At 41.6% G+C, this 12,834-nt stretch overlaps 1 protein-coding gene across 1 annotated transcript; it reads left to right on the forward strand.

Annotated features, from left to right (window-relative positions):
- The first annotated feature begins 4,133 nt into the window (after window positions 1-4,133).
- LOC133615265 (dual specificity protein phosphatase 3-like) lies at window positions 4,134-12,496 on the forward strand. The gene is made up of 3 exons (XM_061973736.2): window positions 4,134-4,408; window positions 9,143-9,375; window positions 12,111-12,496. The coding sequence occupies exons 1-3, from the start codon at window positions 4,248-4,250 to the stop codon at window positions 12,317-12,319; spliced, it is 603 nt and encodes a 200-aa protein (XP_061829720.1). The 5' UTR covers window positions 4,134-4,247; the 3' UTR covers window positions 12,320-12,496.
- Window positions 12,497-12,834: the final 338 nt, after the last annotated feature.

Here is a 12,834-nt window from a genome sequence, read left to right on the forward strand (position 1 = left end):
AATGATCATGAGAACGGTGAGCAAAAATCCCAGAACCACACGGGGGGACCTGGTGAATGACCTGCAGAGAGCTGGGACCAAAGTAACAAAGGTTACCATCAGTAACACACTACGCCGACAGGGAATCAAATCCTGCAGTGCCAGACGTGTCCCCTGCTTAAGCCAGTGCATGTCCAGGCCCGTCTAAGTTTGCCAGAGAGCACATGGATGATACAGCAGAGGATTGGGAGAATGTCATGTGGTCAGATGAAACCAAAATAGAACTTTTTGGTATAAACTCAACTCGTCGTGTTTGGAGGAAGAAGAATACTGAGTTGCATCCCAAGAACACCATACCTACTGTGAAGCATGGGGGTGGAAACATCATGCTTTGGGGATGTTTTTCTGCTAAAGGGACAGGCCGACTGATCCGTGTTAAGGAAAGAATGAATGGGGCCATGTATCGTGAGATTTTGAGCCAAAACCTCCTTCCATCAGTGAGAGCTTTGAAGATGAAACGTGGCTGGGTCTTCCAGCATGACAATGATCCCAAACACACCGCCCGGGCAACGAAGGAGTGGCTCCGTAAGAAGCATTTGAAAGTCCTGGAGTGGCCTAGACAGTCTCCAGACCTCAACCCCATAGAAAATCTGTGGAGGGAGTTGAAAGTCCGTGTTGCTCGGCGACAGCCCCAAAACATCACTGCTCTCGAGAAGATCTGCATGGAAGAATGGGCCAAAATACCAGCTACTGTGTGTGCAAACCTGGTAAAGACCTATAGTAATCGTTTGACCTCTGTTATTGCCAACCAAGGTTATATTACAAAGTATTGAGTTGAATTTTTGTTCTTGACCAAATACTTATTTTCCACCAAAATTTACAAATAAATTCTTTAAAAATCCTACAATGTGAATTCCTGGATTTTTTTTTCACATTTTGTCTCTCACAGTTGAAGTGTACCTATGATGAAAATTACAGACCTCTGTCATCATTTTAAGTGGGAGAACTTGCACAATTAGTGGCTGACTAAATACTTTTTTGCCCCACTGTATAAATAAATAAAAGAAATACTTGAATTTCAGTGTTCATTTATTTACACATATACACGCACATAAAAGTCTGATCTAAAAAAGGTGCAGGCAGCATACCCCTTCCCCTTCGAGCTGTCCTGGATGAACTGAAATTATTTTTTCCAATCATTTTGGAACTTGCAAGCTTACTTCTTCTTCTTACTCGTCGTCGCCATGTCTCTTCTTCGGTCTTCTGCTTCGTCTCCGTTATGTTTTTGGACATCACTACTTGCCGTAGTTTTGAAACAATGCATGATGGGAATCCGGATGTTGTGTGTCAGTGTATTAACGTGCCGGCTGGAATAAACACGTGCTGAGAAATAGCTCCATGCCTGCCTACTTTATGGGTTATAGATAAACCTGTGGATAACGGAGACATATATAATAGTCTCCTTTTCAGGTGAGAGAGGACGCTAAAGGCAGTGCCTTTAAGGCACGCCCCCAATATTGTTGTCCGGGTGGAAATCGGGAGAAATTCGGGAGAATGGTTGCCCCGGGAGATTTTCGGGGGGGCACTGAAATTCGGGAGTCTCCCGGGAAAATCGGGAGGGTTGGCAAGTATGCCAGCACCCCCCGCGACCCCAAAAAGGGACAAGCGGTAGAAAATGGATGGATGGATGTAGCATCATCAACAAAGAATTGCTATTGCGGCATCTAGTGGACACATTTAAAACAGCAGTTTCTTTCATTCAAAAATTTCAGCTCATTTTTTATACTTAGCAAACTCATCCCGCCGGCCGGATAAAACCTGTTTGCGGGCCGTACGTTTGATATCCCTGTCTTAAAGTCAATAATGTAAATGACCTGACATACCCCACCCCCCCATCTATCCTTCAAAATGCACTAAAAGAACACCTCCAGGCAACTTCAACCCTAAACTAACACCCTCCCTTCCACATCCCACCTCCCCGGATTGTAAATAATCAAATGTATATACTTATTCTTATGCTTTCTGATCTCTCTCTCTATGTCCACTACTTGCTGTACATATCCTACCAAGTCAGTCCTACACTGTTCCAATGTCCATTTCTCTGATAATGCAATTGTTGATGACTGAAGTGTTGATATGTGTTACCATGAATTGATTAACGTGGACCCCGACTTAAACACGTTGAAAAACTTATTGGGGTGTTACCATTTAGTGGTCAATTGTACGGAATATGTACTGTACTGTGCAATCTACTAATAAAAGTTTCAATCAATCAATCAATATCAACCAAACCTAACCCCCCCGCCCCCCCACATCCCACACCCCGGATTGTACAAACCCCGTTTCCATATGAGTTGGGAAATTGTGTTAGATGTAAATATAAACAGAATACAATGATTTGCAAAACCTTTTCAACCCATATTCAATTGAATGCACTACAAAGACAAGATATTTGATGTTCAAACTCATTATTTTGCAAATAATAATTAATTTAGAATTTCATGGCTGCAACACGTGCCAAGGTAGTTGGGAAAGGGCATGTTCACCGCTGTGTTACATGGCCTTTCCTTTTAACAACACTCAGTAAACGTTTGGAAACTGAGGAGACATTTTTTAAGCTTCTCAGGTGGAATTCTTTCCCATTCTTGCTTGATGTACAGCTTAAGTTGTTCAACAGTCCGGGGGTCTCCGTTGTGGTATTTTAGGCTTCATAATGCGCCACACATTTTCAATGGGAGACAGGTCTGGACTACAGGCAGGCCAGCCTAGTACCCGCACTCTTTTACTATGAAACCACGTTGATGTAACACATGGCTTGGCATTGTCTTGCTGAAATAAGCAGGGGCGTCCATGGTAACGTTGCTTGGATGGCAACATATGTTGCTCCAAAACCTGTATGCACCTTTCAGCATTAATGGTGCCTACACAGATGTGTAAGTTACCCATGTCTTGGGCACTAATACACCCCCATACCATCACAGATGCTGGCTTTTCAACTTTGTGCCTATAACAATCCGGATGGTTCTTTTCCTCTTTGGTCCGGAGGACACGACGTCCACAGTTTCCAAAAACAAATTGAAATGTGGACTCGTCAGACCACAGAACACTTTTCCACTTTGTATCAGTCCATCTTAGATGAGCTCAGGCCCAGCGAAGCCGACGGCGTTTCTGGGTGTTGTTGATAAACGGTTTTCGCCTTGCATAGGAGAGTTTTAACTTGCACTTACTGATGTAGCGACCAACTGTAGTTACTGACAGTGGGTTTCTGAAGTGTTCCTGAGCTCATGTGGTGATATCCTTTACACACTGATGTCGCTTGTTGATGCAGTACAGCCTGAGGGATCGAAGGTCACGGGCTTAGCTGCTTACATGCAGTGATTTATCCAGATTCTCTGAACCCTTTGATGATATTACGGACCGAAGATGGGGAAATCCCTAAATTCCTTTCAATAGCTGGTTGAGAAAGGTTTTTCTTAAACTGTTCAACAATTTGCTCACGCATTTGTTGATAAAGTGGTGACCCTCGCCCCATCCTTGTTTGTGAATGACAGAGCATTTCATGGAATCTACTTTTATACCCAATCATGGCACCCACCTGTTCCCAATTTGCCTGTTCACCTGTGGGATGTTCCAAATAAGTGTTTGATGAGCATTCCTCAACTTTATCAGTATTTATTGCCACCTTTCCCAACTTCTTTGTCACGTGTTGCTGGCATCAAATTCTAAAGTTAATGATTATTTGCAAAAAAAAAAAGTTTATCAGTTTGAACATATTCAACTGAATATGGGTTAAAAATGATTTGAAAATAATTGTATTCCGTTTATATTTACATCTAACACAATTTCCCAACTCATATGGAAACCGGGTTTGAAAATAATTCAATGTATATACTCTGATGATTATCTTGTGTGATGACTGTATTATGATGATAGTATATATCTGTATCATGAATCAATTTAAGTGGACCCCGACTTAAACAAGTTGAAAAACTTATTGGGGTGTTACCATTTAGTGTTCAATAGTACGGAATATGTACTGCACTGTGCAATCTACTAATAAAGGTTTCAATCAATCAATCAAAAAAAAAAAAACACCCCCCGGCCTCAAAATAAAAAAGTTTGAGCCGCCCCTGGACACATGTGACGCTCTCCCAGCTGATAGACAACAACATCGGCTCTAGTTGTGACCGCCTCGGTCTCTTCTGCGACGAAACTGCTTTCTCTGGTCATGTGGACGCTTTAGAGGGCACATTGTGTGTTGTTCGAGTATGAAGAACAAACACAGCAAGCAGGTGGAGTTTGAAGACGTGTCGTCTTTCGACGTGACTCTCCAGCAACTCAACGACTTGCTGACGGACGACGGCGGCTTTTACTGTTGGCCAACTAAAAACTTTCACGAGGTTTATCCACGCATCTACGTCGGCAATGCGTAAGTTATTTATTTATTTTTACTATTAATTCCACGTTTCATTTCCAAGCTTTAACGTGCCTCTGTGCGGAGTAGATGACACAGAAAAAGGGACGTGACCAACTTTAAAACTACACTATTATGTGAGGGATTGTTGATAAATCGATATAATTACAAAGCTAATGCCCGCGTGTGTGTGCGTTACGTACGGCGGTTGGCTACGTCATTACGTACTAAAGGCCGGAAAAGGAAGTGAGCAGGATCATTGTTTACATTTACAACACAAAGTTAGTGGCATCTAAGTTGCTAACAGCCATTTCGAGCTTGGTGTCTTTTCAAAATGAGGGAATGACAATTACTACACAGTAGGGTTGTCGTGGTCAAAAGTTTACATCCACTTGTAATAGGCTGACCATATTGCGAAATCCCAAAAAGAGGACACATATATGCGTGCTAAATGAAAATGTACCAATGATACTCCAACTTGCTTTATAAATAATATATTTATTTAAATAAAGCATTTTTTCTCCTTTTTCAAAATGGGGTCCCAGGGACCCCATCAAGTGTGCGCAGTTGTGCACTGCACTCTCTAAAAGCCGTAGATGCTATTGTCACATATGCATGCACAGTAGATGGCAGTATTGTCCTGTTTAAGAGTGTCACAACATTGCTGTTTACGGCAGACAAACTGCTTTACGGTAGACGAAAACGTGACTGCTGTTGTTGTGTGTTGTTGCCGCCCTGGGAGGACGTTAATGAAACTGCCTAACAATAAAACCACATAAGAAACTAAAAACTCGCCCTCGATCATTCTACAGTTATAACGTGATTGGACAGGCATGCTGTTTATATTGTGGGAAAGCGGACTTGAAAACAGGCTGTCGACACGTCTCTCAGGTCCACCTGAATTTCGGGAGAAAATTTGTCCCGGGAGGTTTTCGGGAGAGGCGCTGAATTTCGGTAGTCTCCCGGAAAATCCAGGAGGGTTGGCAAGTATGGAAAACCAACCAATTTTGTCAAGAGGAGTGGTCCAAAATTCAACCAGAAGCTTGTGGATGGCTACCAAAAGCGCCTTATTGCAGTGAAACTTGCCAAGGGACATGTAAGCAAATATTAACATTGCTGTATGTATACTTTTGACCCAGCACATTTGCTCACATTTTCAGTAGACCCATAATAAATTCATAAAAGAACCAAACTTCATGAATGTTTTTTGTGACCAACAAGTATGTGCTCCAATCACTCTATCACAAAAAAAATAAGAGTTGTAGAAATTATTGAGAAAAAAAAGAAATTTAAGTGCGCCTTATAGCCTTAAGTGGAAGTTAAAGGAGCTCAGCTCTGGTGAATTCCATACCCAAGAGTATTAAGTCAGTGCTAAATACTGTAACATGGTGCTCACACAAATATCGGATCGGCCGCCGAAATTTGCCAAAAAATGCGTATCGGCAAGGCATGGGAAAATGCCGATCCAGATCCAGTTTTAAAAAATCCCGGTCCATGTTTTTCAACGCACCGATTTAAATAATACATTCCACTTTTCTGCTGCTCCCTTATTTCCGTTCCGCATTTTCCAGCACACCTTCAACACATCCACAGGTCTGTGTCCTAACCGTTAAGACGGCCATGTGAATTAAAAGTTACCGGTAAAAATGTCAGCTGTCTCTGTGCGATATAGAAAATGACTATATCGTGATATTGGAGTATATGTTCTCACGCAGTTGCTTTTAGCTGCTGGCTTTACACTACAGGCTCTTCTCACTCTTTCCTGTCTGTCCTTCTCACAGACAGCAAGCGCACCTTCTTACACACGTCACATACTGTCACGTCATACGTCACATACGTATACGCTAGAGATGCGCGGATAGGCAATTATTTCATCCGCAACCGCATCACAAAAGTCGTCAACCATCCACCATCCAGCCGAACTAACATTTAATCAAAACCGCACCCGCCCGCCATCCGCCACCCGCACGTTGTTATATATCTAATATAGACGATGCAAGGCATTAGTGAGGTTATAAAGCTTTTGCCTGTTAAAGAAAGGAGACTGATCCAATGCAGCAGAGACATTCAATGCGTGCCACGCTGTCACAGCCCAGACGCACACCAGTGCGCAATCATCTGGGAGCCGCGCTGAGCGCACCTCCAAGCGTGCTCGCGCCACTCAAACTGCTGCAGGCAGCTGCGTTCACACATGCATCTGTAAGCCTTGTTTTAACATCCTGTGGCACTCTTCTGGGATCACGGCGGACGAAACTGCTCATGCTCAGGGTGTTTGTGGAGGTTCGGGGTTTTGCACAAATGTGATGCACCATGTTAGATGTCCCGGTTTTGTGACTGTCGTAGACATAAACAGCGTCGCAGCTCTTGCAAATCACGTAGCCAGCATTACTATCATCCTGATTTACAACCTCATAAAAACGAGTCCACGCTGAACTTTTCTGGCCTTTTTTTCCCCTGGTCTTTAGTATTCCCTTTTTTAGTTTGTCGCGTACCACGTTTGCTGCCGGCGTTGCCATCTCTTTTTTTTTTTCTTCTTCTGTTGTGGCGTGCTGCAGGTGCCTGCTCGTTTTTCGTATGTGGGTAACAACATTTAACTATGTATATATATTTCCGAATTGGTTTAACTGCCACCCGCCTGAATCTATTTAAAATCAAATTTTTTTTTATTTCAACCGCCCGACCCGACCCGCGGATAAAATCTTTTTTTTTTTTTTTCAACCGCCCGACCCGCGGATAATCCGCGGACTCCGCGGTTGTGTCCGCAAACCGCGCATCTCTAGTATACGCCCTCGCGGAGCAGAGAGGTAGCAGCATGGCTAACGTTAGCTGTGATGCTAGCGCAGCCGTGCGAGCAACGTTCCCTCTAAGGTGCGCGCCTGCGCAATTGCGCACTGCTCAAGCGTCCTCTGCGCACAGCAAATCTATGCCGCGCACCAAATCAAACCCATCTGAATTCTAAACAAAATAAACAAATTTATTTTGTGTAATTTTGCAATGCAACTCTTAGTGACAGTGACAACAAGCGGCCCTAACGGTGTTCGTCAACACCGTTCAATTATTGTAACGTCTATCGAGATGCTTCGAGGACAAGAATTATATCGATCACTTTATTGAGCAAAACTGTTTATATTCGGCCATAACCACACCAAAAATATGAGTAAAAAAACTTCTATCTCGAAAAACTAGTCATTTTCTGCCGTACAAACCAACTTGTCATCTGTCACCAACACGCATACCACAAAGCCACTGGTGCGTTTATGGCCACACAAAAAGTCGGACAACTCAAACACCACACAATGTTACACTATGACTCCTCAGTCATACGTGTGCTTATTCTACTGTCATTTATTATTAATGTTAATTTATTGACATTAATCATGGAATGCTGTTACTATAGAAAGTTACAGGAATGTACACTTTATCCTATGCTTACATTTCATTGTGCAACATGAAGATGTTTAAGGGGAACTAAATGTGATCTCTGAAAGGGGTACAAATGATTTCCAAAGCAGGACCCCCACCCAGACATATTGTACAATACTAATCCGTAGCTTATGAAAAACAAGATTTCTTTTATTTTCATTACAAGTGGGCCAAATCACTATTATTACAAAATAATCTCATGAAAATGACTCCTCTCATTTGAGTGTTATTATAAAAGATTGGTTTGAGACAGGTGTGCCGCTGGTATTGCCACGTGTGATGTTGCTCACATGTGCTCCACTGAATGCTCCGGGAGTTTTAGTGTTTGCTCACACACATGAACAATTAGAGGGAACATTGCATGTGAGTGTTAATACAAATGAAGGAAGAATTAATTAATTCCCTCAAAAAACAGCAGAGGGTCCATCGTCTGACGGTGGTTTGGCTTCAAGTGGGAATATGTCGAACAGACATCCGGAATTTGTCAAGTGTGGAGCAAAAGCGTTGCTATAAAAAGTAGCATTACTGCTAATATGTAGCATAATTTGAAAAGTCCCCTGCTAGAGAATGAAGAGTGTTTGAAACTCCGCACGTCAACATCTCCATTCGGTGCCACACGCCCACACCATCAAAATGCCGAGGCAAACATTTCCAGATCAACACCGTATGAAAAAAATTTTGATTTTTTTTTTTTAGTTGTGATTTCGTTCTCTGCATGAAAGTTTAAAAGTAGCATATATTAATGCAGTGTGAAGAAGAATGTTTTAATGTAGACACATAGGATCATCATACTGCTGTGATTATATGCATCAAGTGTTCATTCAAGGCTAAGGCAAAATATCGAGCTATATATCGTGTATCGCGATATGGCCTTAAAATATCGCAATATTAAAAAAAGGCCATATCGCCCAGCCCTAGTTCAATGATGCCATTTCTGTTTGTCATGTATAATTTTGTCTATTTTGTGTTTATCCTTGAATAAACAGGTCAGTTTCTTGTTACCAACCATTGTGTATTATTCAAACTCCCCTAATTCAGCTGGCTAGTTGTTATCAAGAGTACTAAAACCCTTTTCAACATGAATCTGACAACTAAGTAGGCTAAATAACTTTAAACTGTAATATATGCTTGGATAGGCCAGTATCGGCCAGTATCGGATCGGAAGTGCAAAAACCTGGATCGGGACATCCCTAGCTCACACTAAATGTTGACACAATGAGGTGTCCTCACTCGTGTTGCAAATGATTTAGACTACCACAGGTGTGCAGTATGTTCAGTTATTTTCAGCGGTTGTTTGCATTCACGGTGTTTCCTGAACGAATGCAGGTCGGAGGCCAACAACGTGATGCGTCTGAAGCGTTTGGGCATCACCCACATTTTGAATGCGGCAGAGGGAAACTCCCTCATGCACGTGAATACCAACCCTGAGTTCTACGCAGGCACAGGCGTGGTCTACCACGGTGTGCCCGCCAGCGACACGGACCACTTCGACATCGGCATTTATTTCGAGGAAGCCGCGGAATTCATCGCGGAAGCTCTGGCGTACAGAAACGGAAAAGGTCAGCGCATGCTAAAATGTTTTCCATAGGGCTCGAAAGGGCACGTGATTTTGCAATGCATTGTGGGGCCGCGGTAGCCATTTTTGTTGGGCAAAGCTTTTGTTTACATGGCTGTACTGTAGTCGCGGTAATAATAAAAAAAAATCGACGACTGTACCGAGACAGACTCTAACCCAGAGGTGTCAAAGTAATTTTCACTGAGGGACACATCGTAGTTATGTTTGGCCCCAGAGGGCCGCTTCTAACAGTGAATACTATTATTACACAATATTTTAATACATTTTCTTAGTAGATTTTTTTTAAACTAAAAATTAAAACAAATATGGTAAGTTGCAATAGTTTCACCAGTGTATATTACTGTAAATGGAAAAACAGTACTGCTGTTTGTATGGTAAAAAAAAATGCAGCTCACTTGCCGAAATTTTACTGTAAAATGTACTTTTTTTTTTTTACTGTAAATAAAAAAAAAAATGCAATTTTACAGTAACATTTTGTCAACTGAGCTGCAAGTTTGTTGGATTTTTTTTTTTTTACGCAAATCAACAACTGTAGATTTTTCGGCGTATTACTGTAAATGCCTAAACGGAACCACAGTTTATTACAGTGAAAAAAGTTTTAGAGAAAAATGCTGTAAAAACCACAGTAAATTTCACAATTCTACCTTGAAATCTATTGCTACTTTTACTTAGCACAATTTGATGGGTAACTTGCTTGGAAATCATTATTATTAGTATTTATTTCTATTTAAAAAATGGTTTGAATGTTTGATAAAATATTTTTGCATAATTAGACAATATTTAAGTGAACATAATTTGCGTTTACATGGAGTACATTTTTTTTTTCTCGCAAAATAGAAAGAAAAAATACTTTTAGTAAGAAAAGTTACAGTACTTTATTGATACATATTATTTCCAGTATGCGGCACATGGTGCAAAAGGTTAGACACCCCTGACCTAAAATATTAGAAGCTCTCAAAATAAAAACTGAATATACTTAAAATATAAACGTTAAGTTAGTTAATTAAAAAATAAAATCCTGACTTATGAATTCATTAGAAAAATGACAACAGCCATAGTAAACACTTTTAAATGTCTAACTGAACATTAAAGGCCTACTGAAATGTGATTTTCTTATTTAAACGGGGATAGCAGGTCCATTCTATGTGTCATACTTGATCATTTCGCGATATTGCCATATTTTTGCTGAAAGGATTTAGTAGAGAACATCGACGATAAAGTTCGCAACTTTTGGTCGCTGATAAAAAAGCCTTGCCTGTACCGGAAGTAGCAGACGATATGCGCGTGACGTCACAGGTTGTGGAGCTCCTCACATCTGCACATTGTTTACAATCATGACCACCAGCAGCGAGAGCGATTCGGACCGAGAAAGCGACGATTTCCCCATTAATTTGAGCGAGGATGAAAGATTTGTGGATGAGGAAAGTGAGAGTGAAGGACTAGAGGGCAGTGGGAGCGATTCAGATAGGGAAGATGCTGTGAGAGGCGGGTGGGACCTGATATTCAGCTGGGAATGACTAAAACAATAAAAAAACACAAGACATATATATACTCTATTAGCCACAACACAACCAGGCTTATATTTAATATGCCACAAACTAATCCCGCATAACAAACACCTACCCCCTCTCGTCCATATAACCCTCCAATACAACTCAAACACCTGCACAACACACTCAATCCCACAGCCCAAAGTACCGTTCACCTCCCCAAAGTTCATACAGCACATATATTTCCCCAAAGTTACGTACATGACATGCACATAGCGGCACGCACGTACGGGCAAGCGATCAAATGTTTGGAAGCCGCAGCTGCTTGCGTACTCATGGTACCGTGTCTGCGCATCCAACTCAAAGTCCTCCTGGTAAGAGTCTCTGTTGTCCCAGGTCTCCACAGGCCAATGGTAAAGCTTGACTGTCATCTTTTGGGAATGTAAACAATGAAACACCGGCTGTGTTATCCGGCACAACAGTCAGGGGGTGCATTCTACGGCGGGGGTGCGTTATCCGGCACAACACCTTCCGCAATACACCGCTTCCCACCTACAGCTTTCTTCTTTGCTGTCTCCATTGTTCATTGAACAAATTGCAAAAGATTCACCAACACAGATGTCCGGAATACTGTGGAATTTTGCGATGAAAACAGACGACTTAATAGCTGGCCACCATGCTGTCCCAAAATGTCCTCTACAATCCGTGACGTCACACGCTTGCGTCATCATACCGAGACGTTTTCAGCAGGATATTTCGCGCAAAATTTAAAATTGCACTTTAGTAAGATAACCCGGCCGTATTGGCATGTGTTGCAATGTTAAGATTTCATCATTGATATATAAACTATCAGACTGCGTGGTCGGTAGTAGTGGGTTTCAGTAGGCCTTTAATATTTTTTACAAGTTAAATTCTTGGCAAACTAGGTTATGCAGTTAAACGATCGTATTATTATTATTATTTTTTTTTAAATTATATTCTTACTTGGGGAAAAACAGAATAAATGTAAGAAATAAAGAGAAGAAGAAAAAAATCGGTATGTAATGGGAAAACAATTCAATGTTCTAATAACGAATAATAATATACTGAGTCACCAATAAAACAAAGCTAACACAATCTGTTTTTAACATATTTAAATTTTTAAAAAAGTGGAGCGCTGTGAATACCCTGCTGATGCACTGTCGATGTTCGTTATTTGGTGATATTTTGGAATGTTCATATTCCGTAGGTAGGGTATACGTGCATTGCAGGGAAGGATACAGCCGCTCGCCCACCTTGGTCATCGCCTACCTGATGCTTCGCCAGAACATGGACGTCCACAGCGCTCTGGCCACGGTGCGACACAACAGGGAGATCGGACCCAATGACGGCTTCCTTCGCCAGCTCTGCCGACTAAACCAGAGGCTGGCCGCCGAGGGAACGTTCTGGAGCAAATGATGCAGAGACAAAAAGTTGGTACTCAATTACCCGTGGACTGAACGGCTGACAAGGTGACCGTAATTAAAACGAGCCACAGCTTGCAAATTCACCTGTGACTTGGCCAGAGACACACTGCAAAAAGTCAGTTTCCAAAAACAAGAAGAAAAAAAATACAAAAATTATTATTATTTTATTATTATTATTTTATTATTATTAATTATCGGAATATCGGATATCGGCAAAAAGCCATTATCGGACATCCCTAGTTGTCACCATTTAAAACACAGGTGTCAAAACTCATTTTTTATGGCCCGCAAACACCTGGAAATGATATGTGTCACTAAGCAAGACACTTCACCCTTGCTCCTGATGGGTGCTGGTTAGCGCCTTGCATGGCAGTTCCCTCCATCAGTGTGTGAATGTGTGTGTGAATGGGTAAATGTGGAAGTAGTGTCAAAGCGCTTTGAGTACCTTGAAGGTAGAAAAACGCTATACAAGTACAACCCATTTATTTATTTATTTAAAGTACTTAA

The sequence above is a fragment of the Nerophis lumbriciformis genome, linkage group LG22 (assembly GCF_033978685.3).
Source record: "Nerophis lumbriciformis linkage group LG22, RoL_Nlum_v2.1, whole genome shotgun sequence".
Lineage (NCBI taxonomy): Eukaryota > Metazoa > Chordata > Actinopteri > Syngnathiformes > Syngnathidae > Nerophis > Nerophis lumbriciformis.